The sequence below is a fragment of the Pseudophryne corroboree genome, chromosome 6, assembly GCF_028390025.1.
Source record: "Pseudophryne corroboree isolate aPseCor3 chromosome 6, aPseCor3.hap2, whole genome shotgun sequence".
NCBI classification, from domain to species: Eukaryota; Metazoa; Chordata; class Amphibia; order Anura; family Myobatrachidae; genus Pseudophryne; species Pseudophryne corroboree.
Window position 1 is genome coordinate 494,749,064 of NC_086449.1, and position 24,769 is coordinate 494,773,832.

The window sequence follows — 24,769 nt, forward strand, 5'->3', positions numbered from 1 at the left end:
GGGCATGGCTATCAATTGCGGCACTACTGCGAAGCCACGCCCCCTTTTCCATAGGCCATTCGCCCTTTTCAGATGGGTGCGTGCAGAAGTCCCTCTCCATCTCTTTGAAATGTTGGGAGGTATGCGTTGAGTTAGATAGGGACTGGGGTGAGAGAGAGGAGTGGTAGGGGCAGATAGGGACAATGGAGTGAGAGATGTAGATTTTTTTCACTATAGTCACCTCTGTGTGACACAAATACACACACACTATCTATATACACTGCCCCCTCCACAATATACTGCCCCTATATATACTGCTACCCCATCCTCTTCCATATTCTGCACCCCCCCCCCCCCACCATATACTTCCCCCATATACAGTGTGACTGAATACCAAAGAGCTATCAAGTTAAGTTTATGGTATTAGCAACAGAGGGGTCAGGGTAGGAGACAGCAGCAATCAGGATGTGCTGGGCTTCAAAAAGGGGGGGAAGCTACAAGTGAAAGTAATTAAAAAAGATAATTGACAAGTGCCTCCAATAGCGCCCCCTACCCTGCATCGCTATGTGCGGTGGCACACTATGCGTACACCTAGTTACAGCACTGGGTAGAACTACATTTTCCAGCAGTCCTTGAGCCTCACAGCAACCCCCACAACACCCAGCTGTCCCCTCCCCAGTGTAAAGATGGAGGGGAGACCACCAGGAGCCATTTAAAAAAAATTAGAACTGCGGGTATCAGGAGCGCGGTAATCCATAGGTACACAAGGTTTTTTTTACCTCTCTAAGTCTCGCACTCATTTGAATTCCCCCCACAAGTTTCTAATTGCTTCACGTGGTTTAGTTCAAGTTTTTGCACCTAAATACAGTGGTAATAAAAGGACCGGAATTTTACCCTTGTGGATGATGCGTCTAAAATGCATTCAAATTACATGCAAAAACAGCCTGCATTTCTTGTGCCATACCAAAATATAATTTTCATGCTCATGATTTATATGAACACCATCATATATTAACTGGACAGCCTATATGAACACCATCATATATTAACTACATGGCGTTTATGAACACCATCATACAGTATATAAACTGGATGGCTTATATGAACACCACCATATATTAACTGGACAGCCTATATGAACACCATCATATATTAACTGGATGGCGTATATAAACACCATCATATATAAACTGGATGGCGTATATGAACACCATCATATATAAACTGGATGGCGTATATGAATACCAACACTGTATATTAACCGAATGGTACTAAAATAGATTACATTAGCTAATGCGATACATAGCAGAAATGGTGGGGGGAAAAAACTTGGAAGGAGAGAAAGAAGGGAAAAAATAGGATTTTAATTACCTACCGGTAAATCCTTTTCTCGTACTCCGTAGAGAATACTGGGTTCAACATTACTACCACAGGGTATAGACGGGTCCACTAGGAGCCTTGGGCACTTTAAGAAATCAATAGTGTGCACTGGCTCCTCCCTCTATGCCCCTCCCACCAGACTCAGTTTAGAAAATGTGCCCAAGGAGACGGACATATCCTGAGGAAGGATGTAACAGAACAGTGGTGAGATTCGAACCAGCACACACAAGCAAGAGGAAAGCCATAATATAGTCACAATTTGCAGGTGCGTGCACCCTCTGGGATAATGCGGAGTCTGATGTTTATCTCTCACGGATCTTTATTCCTGGATTAACCAGTACCAATGGATTCAATTCTTCCAGAGAATATTCACAATAATCAAGACTCCACTTCTTTCCCTGAGTTTTATGCTACAACCATTCAGTAGAACATTTTAATCCTCATTTTCCTCTATTTGTGCCTGTGAGTTATTTTCACATTCATCTTCTCCTCATCCAGGCTTCATGCAGCAACAGCAGCTCCTCATGTAGTCTGGGGGGTGGAGCTTGTGAGACTCACTATCGAACTTGTAGAACTTAGCAAACGTGTTCGAACCCGACCAAGTAGCTGCTCGGCAGAGCTGTAAAACAGAGACACCCTGGGCAGCCGCCCAGGAAGAACCCACCAACCTAGTAGAGTGGGCCTATACTTTAGGAACTGGAAATCCTGACGATGAATAAGCATGCTGGATAGTAAGCCTGATCCAGCGAGCAATAGACTGCTTTGAAGCAGGACACCCAATCTTCTTGGGATCATAGAGAACAAAAAGCGAGTCAGATTTCCTGTGACGAGCTGTCCACTTCACATAGATCTTCAAAGCCCTCACAACATCCAAGGACTTTGATGTAACAGAGGTGTCAGTAAGCACCAGAACCACAATAGGTTGGTTGATATGAAACGCAGACACCACCTTAGGAAGAAATTGCTGACGAGTTCTGAGTTCAGCTCTATCTTCATGAAAAATCAAATAGTGGCTTTTGTGAGACACCGCCCCCAGTTCCGACACACGCCAACAGTGTAACGGTCTTCCACATAAGAAACTTTACGTCAACCTCCTGTAAAGGCTCGAACCATTCTGATTGTAGGAACTGCAACACCACGTTAAGATCCGAAGGTGCCGTGGGAGGCACAAAGGGCGGTTGGATGTGCAAAACCCTCTTCAAGAATGTCTGAACCTCAGGGAGGGTAGCCAATTGTATCTGGAAGAAAATGGATAAGGCCGAAATCTGGAACTTCAAGGAGCCAAACGTAGGCCCACATCCACACCCGACTGTAGAAAAAGGAGAAAACGTCCCAGCTGAAATTCCACTGCAGGAAATAACCTGTTTTTATACCATGAGACATATTTCCAAATACGGTGGTAATGTTTAGACGTTACCCCTTTCCTGGCTTGGATCAGGGTTGGAATAACCTTGTCCGGAATGCCTTTCTGGGCTAAAATTTGATGCTCAACTTCCATGCAGTCAAACATAGCCATAGTAAGTCTTGATAGACGAACGGCCCCTGTTGTAGAAGATCCTCTCGAAGAGGTAGAGGCCACGGGTCCTCTAGGAGTATCTCCAGTAGATCCACGTATCAGGCCCTTCTTGGCCAATCCGGAGCAATGAGAATTGCTTGAACCTTTTTCCTTTTTATTCTTTTGAGAATTCTTGGGATCAGTGGAAGAGGTGGAAACACGTAAACCATCTGGTAGACCCATGGAGTCACCAGAGCGTCCGCCACCACTGCTTGCGGGTCCATCGACCTGGAACAATACCGCTTTAGCTTCTTGCTGAGACGAGAGGCCATCATGTGGAGTCCCCCACCGACGTGTTAAGGACTCGAACACCTGCGGGTGAAGGCCCCACTCTCCCGGGTGCAGGTCGTGTTTGCTGAGGAAGTCCGCTTCCCAGTTGTCTACTCCCAGAATGAAGATTGCAGACAGCGCCACCGCGTGTCTTTCTGCCTAGAGGAGAATTCTTGTTACCTCTGACATTGTTGCTCTGCTATTCGTTCCGCCCTGTCGGTTTATGTACACTACTGCCGTCACATTGTCCGACTGAACCTGAATGGCTTGATTTTGAAGAACTTGCGATGCCTGTAGAAGGGCGTTGTATATGGCCCTTAGTTCCAGAATGTTGATTGGAAGAATGGTTTCCTGACTTGACCATTTTCCTTGGAACTGTACCCCCTGGGTGACCACTCCCCAACCTCTGAGGCTTGCATCTGTAATTAGCAGAATCCAATTTTGAATCCCGAACCTTCGACCCTCGGTCAGGTGAGAAGTCTGAAGCCACCACAGAAGAGAAATCCTGGCTTTTGGCAACAGACGTATCCTCTGGTACATGTGAAGATGCGATCCGGACCATTTGTCCATCAGATCCATCTGGAAGGGCCTCGCATGAAACCTTCCCCAGAAGGCGAATGCATAAATGCACCGATATCCGGGCTGGTTTTAGAACATCCCGCACCATTGACTGGATAACCAATGCCTTTTCCAACGGAAGGAATACCTTCTGTTCCTCTGTATCCAGTATCATCCCCAGGAACGGAAGATCCATCATCCTGAAGTAGTCGGGTTGAGAGGGCAATGCTGTCCAACAACCTCTCCCTGGAAGGCGCTTTTATCAGCAGGTCATCCAGGTACAGTATAATGTTCACTCCCTGCTTTCGGAGGAGAAACATCATTTCTGCCATTACCGTGGTGAATACCCTCGGTGCCGTGGAAAGGCCAAATGGCAGGGCCTGAAACTGGTAGTGACAGTCCTGTAGTGCAAACCGTAGACAAGCCTGATGAGGTGGTCAAATCGGAATATGAAGGTACGCATCCTTGATGTCCAGAGACACCAGGAATTCCCCCTCCTCCAGACCTGAGATCACCGCTCTCAGAGACTCCATCTTGAACTTGAACACCCTTAAATACGGGTTCAGTGATTTCAGGTTTAAAATGGGCCTTACTGAACCATCCGGTTTCGGTACCACAAACAGGTTGTTGTAAAAACCCTTGTTGTGTAGTTGAAGTGGAACTGGGACAATGACCTGAGTCTGTACCAGTTTTTGAATTGCTGCCTGTAAAGTCGTACTTGCTTCCGGAGAAGCTGGTGAGCCTGATTTGAAGAATTTGTGAGGTGGGAGTTCCTGAAACTCCAGTCTGTATCCCTGGGTGATAAGGTCTGTGACCCAGGGATCCTGGTAAGATGTTGCCCAAACATGACTGAAATAACGTAACCGAGCTCCCACCTGCCTGTCTTCCAGGCAGTGCGGACCACCGTCATGCTGAAGGCTTTGAGGAAGCAGACCCGGAGGTCTGTTCCTGAGAATCTGCAGCTGCTGGTTTTCTGGGTTTACCTCTATTACCTTTGAAGGCTGTAGAAGAACCTTTGGATTTGCCTTTGAATTTCGCTGTCCGAAAGAACTGCAGAGTTGGAGCAGAGTAGGTTTTCCTAGCTGGGGGTGCTGCGGAAGGAAGGTACGTACGTACGTACGAACGTACGTACGTACGTACGTACGTACGTACGTACGTACGTAGACTTACCCGCCGTAGCCTTGGATATCCACTTATCCAGTTCATCTCCAAAAAGGGCCTCACCTGTGAATGGTAGGTTTTCCACGCCTCTCCTGGAATCTGCATCCGCAGTCCACTAGGAGAGCCACAGGCCCCTGCGTGAAGACACTGCCATGGCAGTGGTGCGTGCGTTGAGCATACCAATTTCCTTTATGGCCTCCACCATAAAGTTAGCAGAGTCTTGAATATGCTGCAGGAGTAAAACTATCTCCCCCCTGGGTAAGGTATCCAATCTGTCAATTAGATTACCTGACCACTTTGCAATGGCTTTAGTGATCCATGCACAAACAATAGTGGGTCTCTGGGCCACCCCAGATGCAGTGTATAACGATTTGAGAGTGTTCTCAATCTTGCGGTCAGCTGTGTCCTTTAAGGATGCTGCCCCAGGAACAGGTAAGACTATCTTACGTGACAACGTAGATACCGATGCGTCCACATATCTTTCTATCTTTCTCTCTTCCAGAGGAAAGTTAAAGGAAGTACTGAAATTAATCTTTTAGGGATCTGAAATTTTTAGTCAGGGTTAGCCCAAGTTTCTTCAAACAGGGCATTCAATTAGTTTGATGCAGGAAAAGTAGCTGAGGATTTCTTTTTTACATTAAAATAAGATTCCTCGTCTACCTCTGCCGTCTTGTCAGGAATGTGCAGGACATTTCTGATAGCCTCTATCAGGGCCTGTATTCCTTGTGACAGGACCGCACCCACCCCCCCACTTGCATCCACTTCACCCTCCTCTGGATCTGATGCATCGTCATCAGTATCATCCTGCATTAGCTGGGCCAGAGTACGCTTTTGTGGGCAAAAGGTGGGGATTTGAGACGCTGGTATGGGAACTGAATCTCTATTCATCAGGACAGCCATAGACTGTCTTAAAATCTGCGTGTCTTTCTCGTTATGGGATAAATTAGTAGAAATATTAGATATCATCCCTTTAATGGAAGCAAACCATGGGGTTCTGCCCCACTAGCTTGAGAATGTGCACTATCATGAGTACAGGGTAGCGAGTCTCCGGGAGAGGAAAGACAGTCAGCTATGCAGGAAACACAGTCCCTGGACATGGTAACGTGAAGGGACACACAAACACCCACAGACAGAAGGTGAAAACACAGTTTAACCCACACAGAGCCCTCAGGGAGACACAGAAATTGGAGCCAGCAACACAGCGCCCCTGTAACCAAGTAAAACTTAGCTGGGTCGCCACACTAAGTCCCTTAAAAGGGCTTAGTATACTACAACACCCCCCCCCACCTTCTAAGACCCCCTGGTACCGCTGAGGAGACATGGAGTCTTTGTGGAGGAGCTGCGCTTCCCTGTGATTCCTGTCAGTGTAAACTGCAGAGGGAAAATGGCGCTGGTGAGCTGCTGGATCCGCTCATAGTGAAGCCCCGCCCCCTTACTGGCGCTCAGCTTCCTGCTTTTTTATACTGGCCTGAGGTAATTGTTATGCCTAACAGAGGGTTAAAACCCTTGTTAGGTATGTTAGCCAGTGTAGGTAATCAGTGGTGGCTCAGTGCACCCCTCACAGCGGGACACACTACACTGTATGTCCTCCTGAGCCCTCTGGAGCGCAGCCTGCACTCAGAGCTGCGCTCCTACCCTTGTGCCACCATTCCCACCAGCGACCCGCTAACCGGGACGCCGGCGCTGTACTCGCCACTCTTCTATCTTCTGGCTCTGTTAGGGGTGGCGGTGTGCTGCGGGAGGGTACGCTTGCCGTGGTGGGGCTTGCGAATGACTCCCTCAGCGGCTCAGTGTCCTGTCAGCGGAGAAACTGGACCATTAACTCTTTAGGAAGCTGGTCCGTTCTCTCCCCTAAGTCCCACGAAGCAGGAAGTCTGGTGCCAGACCTGCCTGAAAAATAACAAACAGAAAATAAATGCAGAAAACTCTTCAGGAGCTTCCCTAAGTGTGACCGACTCCTCCGGGCACATTTTCTAAACTGAGTCTGATGGGAGGGGAATAGAGGGAGGAGCCAGTGCACACTATTGATTTCTTAAAGTGCCCAAGGCTCCTAGTGGACCAGTCTATATCCCATGGTACTAATGTGGACCCCAGTATCCTCTAGGACATAAGTGAAAAATTTATTTTTAAATCTGTTTTGCTGACCCACAAAACGTGCTGCCTGAGGCAGCTGTGCAAGGTCATCCCGTTTTAGACTACATCACAACAATATTTCTCCTCTGTACCCATCATCCCTAAAATGTGTCAGATTCAATTAATCTGTAATGAACTGTTAACATTTGAACTTCTCCAACCTGGAGAGAATGGAAGGCGTCTGGGGTAAGGAACGTCAGAATTATGAGGATACCAGGCTTGTGTTCTACTATTTTGAGGAAGGGGACTTTTCTGTCAAAACAATTCCTTCTATTATTGCAGTGGTTCCCAAAACTGTGTGCCTAGGCACTCTGGGGTGCCTCAGAACACTTGCAGGGGTGCCTTGGATTGGTGGTCCAGGACCAATCAAAATTATTTCTGGTCAATGTAATAAGCAAAACCAGTGCTGGTGGCTGCCAATCATAAAATATGTGGACAAACAGAAGCAAATCTTGTTCCTCACCACATAATGGAACCTAAAGACGACATATAAACACAATCTTTGATTTAATATTTATTACAAAATTTCTCGCTAATAAATTTAGGCCATGGGGTGCCATGAATAAAATGCTGATACTCTAGGGTGCCATGATTCCAAAAAGTTTGGGAACCACTGTATTATAGTAAAAGTTTTAGACGGTTTCTGATGGACACTTTGTTTACTGTTATGCACAGTCATAAGAAATTAATTTGTAAAAAATAATGACAGATTAAACATTATGCAGGAACAAATGTCAAACTTTTATAAACACATGCTCAATATTCTTACCATGCATGTACACTTCTTACAGCCGTCTGTCCAGGTCTCCAGCTCTCTGTATATGCTGCCCTTTACAGTGCAGGATCTCTCGCAATAACATTGATCTAGCCTATTCATCCTCTGCTCGGCTCTTGACAGCTGTAAGAACAGGGGAGGAAAGGCTTATGAAACAAACAGTATTTCCTCTAATTCCATAATAATACTCCAGAGGATGAAAATTCTTCTGTAACATGCCAAAGCAAATGACCGGTTTCATGTAACCGTGGTATAATAAGCAATAATAGCTTACCTGTCTCAACTACATTTAGTATTGAATATTCAAATTACTAATACCTTCCAAATGAAGGGCAATACAGTATATAAATTTAGAAAGCCACTGGGAAATGCAAGTAAAGCCGTGAAGAGATAAAATGACAGCATGCTGATAGTTAAAGTCATTGAAAGTAAATCATTTGTACAGTAATACGTACACAGGTCACAGCTGACTTCTGTTCCAAATTCAAAATATTACATTTATTACAAAGAAGAGCGGTATTATATGTTGCTGACCTTGCATTCACACTGGGCGATATATTGTCCGTTCAACCGAACTGCTAAAATATCCAAAGCCCATTGGCGGATGTGTGCCCCTGATATGTCTGTACTACGTTGTTCACAAACTTATCATGTCAGCCCTGCAGATATATATGTGTATGCACGGGATCCGGACTGAAAGTCGACAGTAACTAGGTCGACAATGTCTAGGTCGACCACTATTGGTCGACAGTAACTAGGTCGACAGGGTGTCTAGGTCGACAGGGTCTTTAGGTCGACATGTTCTAGGTCGACAGGTCAAAAGGTCGACATGAGTTTTTCACAATTTTTTTCTTTTTTTGAACCTTTTCATACTTAACGATCCATGTGGACTACGATTGGAACGGTAATCTGTGCCGAGCGAAGCGGTAGCGGAGCGAAGGCACCATGCCCGAAGCATGGTGAGCGAAGCAAGCCATGCGAGGGGACGCGGTGCACTATTTGGGGTTCCCGGTCACTCTACGAAGAAAACGACACCAAAATAACATTAAAAACTCATGTCGACCTTTTGACCTGTCGACCTAGAACAAGTCGACCTAAAGACCCTGTCGACCTAGACACCCTGTCAACCTAGTTACTGTCGACCAATAGTGGTCGACCTAGACATTGTCGACCTAGTTACTGTCGACTTTCATTACCACACCCGTATGCACACTTGCTGCAGGGATCGCCAGTGACAAACATTTCTATTGGACGGGCTGTCTTAAATGCCCTCCCAGTTGTGACATCAGGCACGACACATCGGGTGAACGATTGGTCCGTCAGCCAGATGTGTACCCAGCTTTAGATGTTTTAAGGAATGAAAATGATTCAAAGAGCATTTATTTGCCACTATGTGTTCACCAGGGCCATAGCTAGGTGTGTGCGGAGGGGGCACCGCACTTAGCGAAGCACAATAGAGGGCGCTGTTGGTGGCACTTGTCAATTATCTGTTTTAATTACTTTCACTTGCAGCTTCCCCCCCTTTTGAAGCCCAGCATCTCCTGACCACCGCTGTCTCCTACCCTGACCCCTTCTGTTGCTAATACCTATACAACACTCGTGAAGTCAACTTGAGATTTCTTTATTATTCAGTCACACTGTCATTTATGACATTTCAAGATGCTGACATACACGGGACTCTAACCCATTGCCTGTGGCATTGCAGTCAGACAAACTATTAATTGAGCTATCTGCCCTTGCATAGAAAGGTAGATAATTCTAAGCTAGAGAATTCTATTTGAAGTGACAATGCTAAATTCCTTTGTCGTATAAACAACCCTTTATGAAGCTAAGAACACTGTACGCTGTTTACTTAAGAAGTACCGTAATGGTACGCTAGTTGCGTAACGATCGCTCAGCCGTAGGCGAGACGCTCAGGCGTCACGTTCGCTCACGGCCCAGGGATCACAGGACACGTTATTGGTTATGTCTAGGGGAAAGATTCGCTGTAACGTAGCGTACGCTAGAGACCACGAGGGGGTCACCAGCGATGCAGACGCTCACAACACTATACCTTTATGTTAAAACCTTATACCAATGAAATACACTGAATACCTTAATGTGAGTACTGGGTGTAAGTGCAACCTTGTGTAACCTGACTATCTACAAAGCTGCATGAGCGTCACCGACGCTCAAATGAACACTTATCACTATAGAAAATACACAGATACTGGTTTAGGTTTCCAAGGCCTATTAACTGTATTATGTCTAATATACTTGTAAAAGGGGATAACAGTACATATGATACACTACAATATAACAGAGACTTCCTAACCACAGAACTAAACAATAAATACAAAAAGACAATACTACACTGACCTAAATGCAATACGATACAATACTATAATACTATAAGGCATTTAAGAGAAAAAGAGGAGAGAGAGAGATAGAGAGAGAGAGAGAGAGAGAGATTGGCTCGCAGAAAGACAATGATTATGGAGAGAACTTACGCACAAAGGGTATGATCGCCAGCGCCTCGATATCCAGCTCCCGATTATCAGCAGATAACCGTTGATGAGAGAGTGAGAGCTGGATATGGTCGGCCTGCCTATTTATGCTCCACACACAATGCAATCTCCTGGTCCTACAATCCCATTGTCCATTGGCCGAAGGAATTCGGCCCTGCATCATAACAAAAGGTCATAGGGTGGTTCATACAGGTGGGCTGTGACGATTTCCAACAGCTCAGGTGGGTGGGAAACTGGGTTTCCCGCCGCATACCTGAGTATGTGTAAATCATAGAAATGGACATAAACTTCTTATGTCCATAACTATTCGCACGAGCGATTAATACGCTCCAAACCAACACCGGAATATTGCTAATTAAATACTCTTCCGATGGGTACCAAACACTGCAGTATGATTCCTGTTAGACCCTTCGTACGATGCAAAGAGGGATTCCTCAGCTCTGGGACATTGTACTTTAACCAAACTTACAGAAACTATCAAAGGGATCATGATCTATAAACTACATTAATTGTGAACATTTGTAACTAATGAGTCGCACGCTACGATCACATAAACTCTACCGTAAATGCGCATACTGCGCGTGCGAGTGCACGCGATTGCGGGTATGCGCTTCCACGGGAGAGCGTACGCATGCGCAGCACGGACCAGTGTGCGGTGCAAATATGGCAACGTGCATTGAGACATTTTTCTGACTTTGACAGTCCACCCTTTGGCAGTCAATAATAACTGCCACAAAACATTTAAGGAGAAAAATGTAAGTCAGGGGTTAATTGATTTCCATGGTTGGGTAGGGGAGGAGAGGAGAAGGTGTGAAGAGGGTATGACCTAGTGAGAAAGCAGAAGCATGTGTGTATGAGTCCATGTTTGGTGGGTCATGCATCATCGTGCCGTACGTGTGGTAAATCAAGCTTCGAGGTATTGCGAAGTATACATTTGAATTCCTTCTTATCCTGTGGTACAGGTCTGTGGATGGGCTGTCAAACTTTACCGAGCTCATTTCGGCTGTAGTTGTAACAAAATGGGGATGCACATTTTAGTTGATGATACATGAATGGGGGAGGTATGTGGTTGCTGATATCTGTGCCTGAATTCCCTATCGTCTATGTGTGTCATTACCTGAGGGTTGTAGAGATGAAGATAGAGAACACTTATGGAAAATGCAATGGTATTCTATGTCAGGGAAAGGTACATTCGTCGATTGAGGTCTTGATTGGTGTCGGTTGATTGGAGTCTTCTTCTTTGTGCTTTTGCTCATAAATCGTGAGTAAAGCAAACAACGTCCATGGATTTACAAAAAATGTTGGGCTAGCGTGATTTTAAAGTTCCTAGGGAAACTGGGGTACCCATGGCATTGTCCATCAAAATCTTGTATATCAGGTCGTCTGCTCTTCTTCTTTCCATCTTTCCGTTGTCGGCCCCTTGGCTCATCAAATCCTTCGTCTACGTGGGTCTTTGTACCTCGGAGGAAAACATAGAAATGGGTGAAAGACGGACCGTATACTCATTACATCATTACGTCATGGTTTCTAGCATTGGGTCATAAATCAAATCCAGGTTAATTACAGTTTCCTCACTCCTCAAGCTCATCACTTTTGTACTTTGTTTACACCTCATCAAAGCCTGCCCGCATCTAAATATCAATCCAAACGATATAACGACACCCAAAATACACAGTAGAAACTTTCCAACATCCATTATGACTCCTTGAGCCCACTCTCCCAAACCGGAGAACCAATTTCGCGGGTTCAACCATGACACCCAACCAGTCAGCTCATTACCTACAGCAGCAAGGGTGAGATTGTGTTTTCGACGAAATTCCCACTTTAATTGCAGAATATCATCCATCCTTTGGTCTATGACCTCTACCGGATCCTCGGTGCTATTGGTGATATACGTGCAACACTTTATGCCGTACTGTGTTGCCAATGTAACACAATATCCGCCTGTTACTGCTGTAAGATAATTAAGAACCATCCTATGCTGAACTAGTTCTGTTTTGTAAGCTTGAAGTTCTCTTCCAGTGTATCTAAACGTGTCATCATACATTTCAGTGATATTATCTAACAAATTGGCGAGTGCGGAAATGTATCTATAATTCATCACTCCTCGAGCGGTACGAGTGAAATCTAACGCTACCAGAACCTGAATCCCGGTGGATTCATGGATAAGATCAGAGGCCGGATGCTCTAACCTTTCTGACAGTTGTCTTTTAACTCGGTGTTCGTAATGAGTGTGAGTATAAGGAGCTTGGGCACCACGGTGTATGTCCTTCATTTTGTCATGTGTAACAGTCATCACTTCAGGCAATACTTTTCCAATATAACACAATCCTTCAGAGTTTGGGGCAAGCCACTTGTACGCCTTTCTCCCGCATATGAAATATGCATCATCGGGGAGAACATATGGGACGGAGAAGGACATGACCATGTTACAAACCTTCCAGGTGAAATCTCCTGACCCTAATTCTTCCATCTGCCTAATGCACGTATCGGTTTGTACGATATGTGCACAGTATCCTGGTGATACCTCTCCAACTTTAGTAATCCTATTTCCTAAGGTATATCGATACCGGAAAGATTTTCCTCTACTGGCTATGTGGCGTACGAGCTCTGTATCTGTAGGCATTCTATCTGCTCTGTGTGAAAAGGTCATGGTAAGGTTGCTCCATGACACTTCCCAATTTCCCGGTTTTCTGGGATTGGAGATGTTAAAACATATGAGGGACCTATCCACATGGTATTGGTGGAGCTTCAAACTAGGAGGGCTGGAGATGTTAAACCTCCGGTCCACCGGTCTCCCACCACTTAGCTCAAGTACCTCCCCTAACGTTAAAGGAAATGGTACTAGCCCTGATTTACTGTGACCCTGAGGTACTTGAGAGCATACCCAACAATCTGTTTGGTTTAATACGTTACCCACTAGAGAGTGATAGTCACTCAATGGATGCCGGTCTATATGGATATTAAAACTAGATTGGCATTTCTTTATGGATCCATCTTCAACCAGATTATCACAGAGCCTACAGATACAATTTTCCTCAGCTAACAATCCATCACAATTTCTTCTATCGGATCGTTTTCTGATACTCGCCTTTGCTTGTTGGATTGGTTGATCTTGGAAAACTACGCCTCCATCATCATAACTGGAACCCATTCCAGAACCTCTCTCGACCTCTATGGTACTCTCGCCGGAATAGACTGCTCTGGTCAACATCATGGTTAACATAAAAATCCGGATCACAGTCTCTTGGGGCAAGTCCATCTTTGAGGAGGAAATAGAGAAGAATGAGGAGGGGGAAAAAGAAATTTTAAGGGAGAGGGGCTGGGAAGTGGAGAAAACAATAAAAAGGAGAGGGGAGTCGACAACTGCTTCCGGTCTTCAAGGCTCAGGTGCCGCCTCAGTCCTCCTGGAACAGACACTCCAGTGATACAACCTCTACCGTCTGTTCCTTATCACGGGACTTCTCTGGATCAGCAACCTTCTTGCAGTGGGATGAATGGACCCAAGTCTCTCTCTCAGCAACCTTCAATGCTGTGGTGCTAGTCAATAAGACCTGGTATGGTCCTTCCCATCTATCAATAAGACAACCTGAGCGTAGAAAATTTCGTATCATTACATAATCCCCAGGTTCAATGTCATGACAATTACTATCTGGTAAATCAGGAATCACCAACTTCAGATTATCATTTTGATTCCTCAACTGCTTACTCATATTAATCAAGTACTTTACAGTTACTTCATTGTTACATTTCAAATCATCCTGAGGGTTAATCATGACATGCGGTTGTCGACCAAACAAGATTTCAAAAGGGGACAGATTAAGAGGGGACCTGGGAGTGGTTCTGATGCTATACAAAACAATGGGTAAAGCTTCTGGCCACGTCAATCCTGTCTCTGCCATTACTTTACTCAATTTATTTTTAATAGTGCTGTTCACTCTTTCGACCTTCGCACTCGCCTGTGGACGGTACGGAGTGTGCAGCTTGCTATCAATTCCCATCAACTTACACATTCCTTGGAAGACATCACCTGTAAAATGGGTACCCCTATCGCTTTCAATGATTCTAGGGATACCATATCTACATACAAATTCCTGCACAATTTTCTTAGCTGTAAACATAGCGGTATTTGTAGCTGCTGGAAAAGCTTCGACCCAATTTGAGAAAACATCTATACAGACAAGTACATATTTCAAATTTCTACAAGGGGGTAATTGAATGAAGTCAATTTGTATTACCTGGAAAGGGCCGCCGGCAGGTGGGATATGGGATGGTTCTGTAGGTATTGCCTTTCCAATATTCTTTCTCAGACAGGTAAGGCATGACATTGCTCTTTTACTAGCATGAGAGGAGAATCCTGGGGCGCACCAGTATGCTCTTACCAATTTGCACATCCCCTCCTTGCCTAGATGAGTCAGCCCGTGAGCTGCTTCAGCCAGACACGGAAGGTATGCCCTGGGGGCCACTGGTTTACCATGTCCATCCGTCCAGAGCCCTGAGGACTCCTGGCCATATCCCTTTGCCTTCCAGACTGCCTTCTCCTGAGTGGAACACAAATTCTGTATTTCACACAACTTTTGTGTGTTGATGGTATTAAATACCATCAACTGTGTGGTGTCTGTCCGTATGGGGGTAGCAGCTGCAAGCTTTGCAGCTTCGTCTGCTTGGCTGTTACCAAGGGATACTGGGTCTTGGCTATATGTATGTGCTTTACATTTGATAACAGCCACTCTGTCGGGTTCCTGTATCGCTGTTAGAAGCCTTTTTATATGAGCTGCATGCGCTATCGGTGTGCCAGCTGCCGTCATGAAATTTCTGAGACGCCATAGCGCTCCGAAATCATGTACTACCCCGAACGCGTATCTGGAATCGGTGTAGATATTGGCAGACTTACCCTTAGCCAATTCACATGCTCTGGTTAGGGCGACCAGTTCAGCAACCTGGGCTGAGTGAGGTGGGCCTAGCGGTTCCGCTTCTATGGTGTCTTGGTCATCTACGACTGCGTATCCAGTACACAAGTCTCCCGAGTCTGACTGTCTGTGACAACTACCGTCCGTGTAGAACGTGAGTTCTGCATCTTCTAGTGGATTGTCACTGATGTCAGGCCTTGCGGTAAAATTTTGGGTCAAATATTCCATACAATCATGTGTATCTTCCTTTGCATTAAATCCTCCTTCCCCATCACTCTCACCTCCCACCCTTTGTGTCTGACCAGGCACACCTGGGAGAAATGTTGCAGGGTTTAATGCACTGCATCTCCTTATGGTGATGTTTACGGGGGCCATTAATGCCAATTCCCATCTTGTAAACCTTGCTGATGAGACGTGTCTGGTTTGGGCAGAATTCAATAAGGCAGATACCGCATGCGGTGTATGGATTGTGAGGTTGTGGCCTAGCACGACATCTTCGCTTTTTGTCACTAGCAATGCTATCGCCGCAACGCTACGCAAGCATGTGGGGAGGGATCGCGCTACCGTGTCTAGCTGAGCGCTGTAGTATGCAATTGGCCTGCTGGCATCACCGTGTTTTTGTGTTAGTACACCTGCTGCGCACCCAGCACTTTCTGTTCCGTATAGTTCAAAGGGTTTCCCATAGTCTGGCATACCTAGTGCTGGTGCCTGCGTTAGGCACTGTTTGAGTCTCTCAAATGCTGTTTCGGATTCGTCTGTATGCGAAATCCGATCAGGTTTGTTTGAGGAGACCATTTCCTGCAAAGGTAGTGCCAATATGGAAAACCCTGGGATCCAATTACGGCAATACCCACACATTCCTAAAAACGTCCTGATCTGTTGCTGGGTTTGTGGCAGTGTCATGTCTCTAATGGCTTGGATTCTATCAGCGGTCAAGTGTCTCAGTCCTTGTGTTAGACAGTGTCCCAAATATTTTACCTTAGTCTGGCATAATTGCAACTTGTCTTTGGAAACCTTGTGACCTGTGTCTGAAAGATGAAACAGGAGCTGTTTCGTATCCTTCAGAGATGCTTCCAGTGAATCTGAACACAGTAATAAATCATCCACGTACTGTATCAACACTGATCCACTTTCCGGTTGGAAAGACTGTAAACAATCATGCAAAGCCTGAGAAAATATACTTGGACTATCTATGAAACCTTGGGGTAACCGAGTCCACGTGTATTGGACTCCTCTGTATGTGAATGCAAACAAATATTGGCTGTCAGGGTGCAGAGGTACCGAAAAGAAAGCGGAGCAGAGGTCAATAACAGTGAAAAATTTGGCAGTGGGAGGAATTTGCATTAGGATGACAGCTGGATTAGGCACTACGGGGAACTGACTCTCAACTATTTTGTTAATCCCCCTTAGATCCTGCACTAGCCTGTAACCCCTCCCCCCCACTCTTTTTAACAGGGAAGATGGGACTATTTGCTGTGCTGGACGTTCTTACTAGAATGCCCTGTTGTAGCAAGCGCTCTATTACGGGAAAAACTCCTAACTCCACCTCTGGCTTCAGAGGATACTGTGGGATTTTTGGAGCTATCCTACCATCTTTTACTTGCACAACTACTGGAGCTACGTTTGCCATTAATCCAGTGTCCTGTCCATCTTTTGTCCAAAGTGACTCTGGTATCTGAGATATCATCTCTTCTACTTGGGATGGATTCCTATTTGTCATAATGGTGTGTGACATTAATTTTGATGGGGAGTCTAACATGTCTCGTACTTCCTGAGCGTGATTCTCAGGGATGTCCAAGAATACACCTTCAGGAGTACAATAAATGATGCAACCCATTTTACATAGTAAGTCTCTTCCCAGGAGATTAGTTGGTGCAGATGCAGCCAGCAAAAAGGAATGCTTGGTATGCAAAGGCCCTATTGTAATCTCGGCTGGTTTGCTAACAGGGTAGTGCTGGACTACTCCTGTTACTCCCATGGCTGGAATTGTCCTACCAGTGGTTCTCATGCCCACTGTCGAATTTATCACTGACTTGGCCGCCCCTGTGTCTACAAGAAAGTTTAAAGTTTTACCAGCTACATTGATTGCAATTTCTGGTTCGTTTCCAAGACTAGCAATCAACTTAACTGGCTGCAGATTACAGGTATGGCCACACCCCTATTGGGTATGCTGACCTCCCTGAATCCCGCTGGCAGCAACTACTTGTGAGGGAGTTAGCTGGGAGCTACCAGAGGCATGCCAGTCTCTGTTTGGGGAATATCTTTTTGTTTCCCCTGTATGTGGCTCAAAACTCCGCCTCTGTGGACCCTGCTCCCAATGTCGTGTGTTGTGTTGTTGTCTAGGGGGTTGAAAAGACCTTTGTACATTCTTTGTTCTACATTCTCATGCAAAGTGTCCCGGTCTGTTACAAGAAAAACATGTTATTACACTTGCCTTACCCACAGGATTCGGTGGTACATACGCAGGCTGCCTTGTGGTCAGCGCCTGTATACTTACGGACATCAACTTATCACTTTGCGACTCCCTGTGCCTAGTGATATTTCTGTCGTGATCAATAGCAGCCTCTCTCAAGGTGGACACTGACAGACCTCGCCAACATGGCTGCGTGGTCTGTACCCTAGCTTTTAATGTTTCTTTCAAACCATCCATCAGTACAGATACTGCTACTTCTCGATGGTTTGGGTTGGTCTTAATGTCTTCTATACCAGTGTACTTTGCCATTTCTAATAGTGCCCGGTGAAAATATTCTGTTGCCGTTTCGGACTCCTTTTGCTTAATGGAAAATATTTTATTCCATTTAACAACGGCTGGGAAATACTCTTTTAGCTGTAAATTTATCCTTTTTACATTATCCTTGTTGTACACGTCTGTAAGCGGTACATCTTTATCCAATGCACAATCAGCTAAAAACTGAGTTGCATCAACATTGGAAGGTAAACAAGCTCTTAGCAGTATCTGCCAATCCTTGTTGTTGGGTTCTACCGTGTTACCTAAATCCCTGATGTATTTTTGGCTAGCAATTAAATCCTTCCTGGGGTCAGGAAATTCGGACACTATTGTTCTTAATTCCATTCTGGAAAATGGAGTGTACATGGCTATGTTCCTTATGGGAGTGGCTCCAGAGACATCTGTTTTTCCATTGGGGACTGCTATTACCCTTACAGGAGCAATTCTAACAGCCTCTTCCTGTGTAGATTCTACAGCTTGTTGTGGTACAATTGTTTCAGTGTAGTGCATGGTGCCGTACTTACCCGTTGACACGACCTCACCTATCCCTCCGCTAGGGGCTTTCACTAATCTCGTGGGTGTCGCTGTGCCTACTGTGGTCTCTGCTATGGTGGCTGCAAGAGAGAGAGCTGAAATTGTTGCTGAATCGTCTTCTTGATCACACTCCTGAGGAAGGTTCAAAACAGGGTACATCTTGCACGGGTTAATACTTGCATGAGTTATTTGGTTAACATCATTAACATTTACAGTGTTACTAAGAGTTTGTGTTTTACAACCCAGTGCGTTTCTCTCCGCAATCAACTTCTCTCCTGCAATGTATGGTGGGGGAGGAGCTGTGGCAATCAACTTCCTGACTGCCCCAGATCCTGCCGCCAGAGCCAAACCTCTCTGTATCTCACCTTCCTGGTGCCATAACTGTAAATAATCATGATGCTGAATTCGTCTCTTTGCTGATTTTACGAGACATATCCTCCTCCTTAAATTTTGTAACACTTCTGGACTGAAGCTACCTATTCTTGGGAATTTGTCCCTGTCTTGTACAGTCATTCTCTCCCATTCATCACATAAAGATTCGGTGTGAATTCCATATTTTTCACACATTACATATCGTGCCGACCCAACTGGTCGGTTCACAGAATCAACCTGAACCAGGGTTGATCGCCCCCTACCTGAGCAACTGGCCCCCATAGTCTGCAGGTGTTGCTTAGTCCTCCTTGGATCTCTGTATCAAGGTTTTCAGCAAGCCTTTTCAGACAACCAAATTACTCCACAGTAGGCCGGCGGTGGCGGTTTACCGAGTACCCCACTCACTCGCCCACCTCGACCAATACGACCTGATCACACCGACGTGGTGCTGGCGTACTCGATACAGGGCCCCTATGGAACCTTCAGTTTACTGGAACATATGAGGGTTACCCGCAGGACACTTACTCTTTCCAGTAAAGGTGGGGTTGTTAGATAGTTCCTGAGTGACCAGCGAACTTCCCTTCCAAAAATAAAAAATTACACAAATCACGTCAGAATGTACAAATAGCGTTTGTGACCACTTTACTCTAATGGTATTAGGTCAGATCACTAACTACTGTACACAATTACGTGCGGTCCAATCGTTCAGTACACGAGCACTACTTGTCATGTACTGAAAGACCAATGGAATCGATGTTTCCGGCCGCGATTCCTTCAGCAAGAGCTTATGGCCTATATGGGTTCTGCACCAACACCCCAGGCGTTGTGCCACTGGACTTTTATAGCGGACCTTTTTACCTTATGACCTCCTGGTCTTGTTACCTTATGACCTCCTGGTCTTGTTACCTTTACCTTACGGTCCGCTATACTCTAATGCTCAAATATTATTTAACCAGGGATGCCTCCCTGGCCACCGTATATGTCACTTACACGTATGTCCCTTGACGAGTACCCGGCTTTCCTTTTGGTTCCACCTTAAAGTTATATAAACTTTTGTATACAAAACACACTCACTCAACACATGTACACTTTGTTTCTATATCTATTTCTGCGCAGAAATTGTCTTCAGGCCAAGAGTGTTACCAATTAGGAGCAGGATCTGTTAAACTAAATTTCAGATTTTCTAAAAATAGATTTGCGTTATTTATCGCTTCGCGTTATCTACCGCTGTGCGTTACTTATCGCCTTGCGCTAATTATCGCTTTGCGCTAATTCAACTTTTTCGTGACTTGAGCTACGTGAGCGTAACCGGACGCTACGTTGCGTAATGTACGCTGCGTGCGTCTGCCTTTTGGATTGCGTACGCTAGTCTTTGTTAGCGACACGTGTACGCAATGCAAAGGATCCACCGTAACACAATATATTTATTTATCAATGTAGGTGATCCCTGATCATCTACCGCAATCCACACTGACTGCCTTGTATCTCAGACAAACCGTGTGTTTGTTCTATACTTTAACTATTACCTTTACTATGAAATAACAGCAAATCTCTTTTTAGCACTTTCTATCAACTATAAAATTTGGCAAACAGGAATAGTGATATACGAAAAAATGAAATACACAAGTGAAAAGAAATGCAGGTATGTATGCGTACGCAAGACAAAAGAAAAATAAACAGTTTTAAAAAGACACAAGCGTTTTGTTCTTACTTCCGGTTACCGGGTTCCTTCAGCACTCTTTGTCTAAGCGAAGCAGACGCTTATCCCATCAGCAACTGCGAGACAACCTCCCACCCTTTTGCTGGGGGATAATGTCTGCTGATCTACCTAGTGCAGATGTGAAAAGGACCGGACGAGCCCGCAATTGACAATGCTAAATTCCTTTGTCGTATAAACAACCCTTTATGAAGCTAAGAACACTGTACGCTGTTTACTTAAGAAGTACCGTAATGGTACGCTAGTTGCGTAACGATCGCTCAGCCGTAGGCGAGACGCTCAGGCGTCACGTTCGCTCACGGCCCAGGGATCACAGGACACGTTATTGGTTATGTCTAGGGGAAAGATTCGCTGTAACGTAGCGTACGCTAGAGACCACGAGGGGGTCACCAGCGATGCAGACGCTCACAACACTATTCCTTTATGTTAAAACCTTATACCAATGAAATACACTGAATACCTTAATGTGAGTACTGGGTGTAAGTGCAACCTTGTGTAACCTGACTATCTACAAAGCTGCATGAGCGTCACCGACGCTCAAATGAACACTTATCACTATAGAAAATACACAGATACTGGTTTAGGTTTCCAAGGCCTATTAACTGTATTATGTCTAATATACTTGTAAAAGGGGATAACAGTACATATGATACACTACAATATAACAGAGACTTCCTAACCACAGAACTAAACAATAAATACAAAAAGACAATACTACACTGACCTAAATGCAATACGATACAATACTATAATACTATAAGGCATTTAAGAGAAAAAGAGGAGAGAGAGAGATAGAGAGAGAGAGAGAGAGAGAGATTGGCTCGCAGAAAGACAATGATTATGGAGAGAACTTACGCACAAAGGGTATGATCGCCAGCGCCTCGATATCCAGCTCCCGATTATCAGCAGATAACCGTTGATGAGAGAGTGAGAGCTGGATATGGTCGGCCTGCCTATTTATGCTCCACACACAATGCAATCTCCTGGTCCTACAATCCCATTGTCCATTGGCCGAAGGAATTCGGCCCTGCATCATAACAAAAGGTCATAGGGTGGTTCATACAGGTGGGCTGTGACGATTTCCAACAGCTCAGGTGGGTGGGAAACTGGGTTTCCCGCCGCATACCTGAGTATGTGTAAATCATAGAAATGGACATAAACTTCTTATGTCCATAACTATTCGCACGAGCGATTAATACGCTCCAAACCAACACCGGAATATTGCTAATTAAATACTCTTCCGATGGGTACCAAACACTGCAGTATGATTCCTGTTAGACCCTTCGTACGATGCAAAGAGGGATTCCTCAGCTCTGGGACATTGTACTTTAACCAAACTTACAGAAACTATCAAAGGGATCATGATCTATAAACTACATTAATTGTGAACATTTGTAACTAATGAGTCGCACGCTACGATCACATAAACTCTACCGTAAATGCGCATACTGCGCGTGCGAGTGCACGCGATTGCGGGTATGCGCTTCCACGGGAGAGCGTACGCATGCGCAGCACGGACCAGTGTGCGGTGCAAATATGGCAACGTGCATTGAGACATTTTTCTGACTTTGACAGAAGCTTACCTTATACTTTCTCACTGGGTGATCAGCATTGCGGCTGAGCAGATCTATGTAGGGTGTAGCTGCAAGAGATTGGATGTGTGGCTGATCTGCTCAATCACAATGCTGATTTTTTTTACAAAGTAGCAGTAGCTTTATATAGTGTTCATAGTTATTATGCAGGATCAAATGGGATTCAGTTAACTTCCCGAATTCTGATAGCGGTCAAAATGCTGGTGGTCTAAATCCCGCCTGCCGCCCGTTATTCCCACTAGGGTGGTGGTCCACGCCATCAACCGAGGGGTAATATAATAGTGTGGCGAGTCGAGCCCGAAACGTGGTGGGCGCAGTGAGCCAGTGAGAGGACATGCTGCGCTCGATGTCTGTATTTTGACTGTCGGCATTCCGGTGTCGGTATTTCGAAATCCGGGATCCCAACTGTTGGGAAATCCTACTGAATCCGATCATATAGCTCAATGAGTAGGGTGTTTGATTAGAATTCAACAGGTTATAGGTTTGAATCCTGGGTATGGCAGTATATTGAAATTTGTTATTTAATAAAGGATATTGTAACTGAATAACAACGAGCTCTCAAGTTAAGTGCATGAATGTGGTATAAAGGGGATTTGTATCCAAATCCATCTTCTCGGAGTGGTCTATAAATGTGTGTGTATTATTTATATACAGGTTGAGTATCCCTTATCCAAAATGCTTGGGACCAGAGGTATTTTGGATATGGGATTTTTCCGTATTTTGGAATAATTGCATACCATAATGAGATAGCAAGGTGAAGGGACCTAAGTCTAAGCACAGAATGCATTTATGTTTCATATACACCTTATACACACAGCCTGAAGGTCATTTTATCCAATATTTTTAATAACTTTGTGCATTAAACAAAGTGTGTCTACATTCACACAATTCATTTATGTTTCATATACACCTTATACACACAGCCTGAAGGTCATTTAATACAATATTTTGAATAACTTTGTGTATTAAACAAAATTTGTGTACATTGAGCCATCAGAAAACAAAGGTTTCACTATCTCACTCTCACTAAAAAAAGTCCGTATTTCGGAATATTCCGTATTTCGGAATATTTGGATATGGGATACTCAACCTGTATAATATATTATACTGTATATTGTAATATATATAAAATGTGGGAAGGGGCTTCATAGCATGGGCTTTCTTTGGGATCAATTTTGTCATGCCCCATTCCCTACAAGACATGCGCCTTATGTTCCTATTGGAAAAATGGGAGGGTGGGGGGCGCCAATTTTCTCTCTGGCACAGGGCACCAAAAAGTCTAGTTACGGCTCGGGTAGTCACCATAAGAAAAGTTACCTTCATAATATGCAAGAACTGGGTCAAATCTAAGTTTCAGTCTGGCAATTACTATAGTGTATGTGCACATTTTGTTGTACTATTATTATTATTATTATTATTATTATTATTATTAATATTATTGTTGCAATTAATCATGTGACAGTCTATGAGCATTCATTGGTGGTAAACCCTTATAATGGATTTGGGAATGATACAGGCCAAATCACATACAGTAAAATGGAGATTGTGACTGTTCCTGGTTGATTCCTTTTTTTCTCGCTCTACACGTCCTCTTTAGGTGTGCTCATTAGGTCTTTTGACTTCAATTTCATCTTTGCTGATGATACTCAAATCTACCTTTCCTCCACTGACCTTTCCCCCATTCTCCTCACTCAATTATTGTCTCTCTGCTATCTCTTCCTGGCTGTCCCAGCGCTTTCTTAAACTTAACATGTGTAAGACTGAGCTGATCATCTTCCTATCCTCCCACATAACCAAGTGCGCTGTCTTGGAGTAATCCTTGCCTCCTCCCTCTCCTTCAAACCACACATTCAGCACCTCTCACAAACTTGTAATTATCATCTCAAAAATCTTTCCAGGATCAGACCCTGACAATCGACCATTTGCTCCCAAACACTGTAAATGGACAAAACCTGCCGTTCATACAAATTGGTTAAATACACAATTTAACCAATTTGTTTAAGTGACAGGTGTTGTCCATTACCCAGTGTTTCTGAGCAAATTATGGATTGTCATTTGCTCTCATCCATTACCAGATTTTCATTCCAACCAGTCATACCTGGCAGATGATCTGACAGATAATTGTATAGTGTATGCCCATCCTAAGACCCTTATCCACTCAAGGGGTCCTCTCCAGACTGGACTACTGTAATCTTCTCCTATCTGGCATTCCAGCCGTCTCTCATCCTAAACCCTCTGTGGCCCACACTCACTTTCTACACCATCTGTGTCACCCCTGTCTATGTGCCACTCCCCTTTAGAATGTAAGCTTTCACGAGCAGGGCCCTCTTCTCTCATGTGCTATTCTGTCTCTTACTTAACCTATCTCCTTTTCAATACTCTCTTTGATGGTACCAAATCCTTCAGGTTTTCTCCCGCCCTGATACTAATTTCAATGTCGTCTGTTGATGCAGCTACAGTATGTTTATATACCCTGTACTTGTGTTATATTGTCTTGAATTGTAAGTCACTGTTTTTTGTTTTGCTTATTTGTTTATGTACTCTGTAATTGGGCGCTGTGGATCTCATGTGGTGCCATATAAATAAAGGCTAATAATA

General features: G+C 44.6%; 1 protein-coding gene across 2 annotated transcripts in view; it reads right to left on the bottom strand.

Annotated features, from left to right (window-relative positions):
* NELL2 (neural EGFL like 2) overlaps positions 1 to 24,769 on the bottom strand; it is a 489,529-nt gene that overhangs the window by 298,321 nt on the left and 166,439 nt on the right. Inside the window, exon 8 of one of the 2 annotated variants that reach the window (XM_063927345.1) lies at positions 7,806 to 7,934. The exons of the other annotated variant lie outside the window; for it this stretch is intronic. Coding sequence (XP_063783415.1) covers positions 7,806 to 7,934 — 129 coding nt within the window. The remainder of the gene's footprint in view (positions 1 to 7,805; positions 7,935 to 24,769) is intronic. 2 annotated transcript variants of the gene reach the window in all.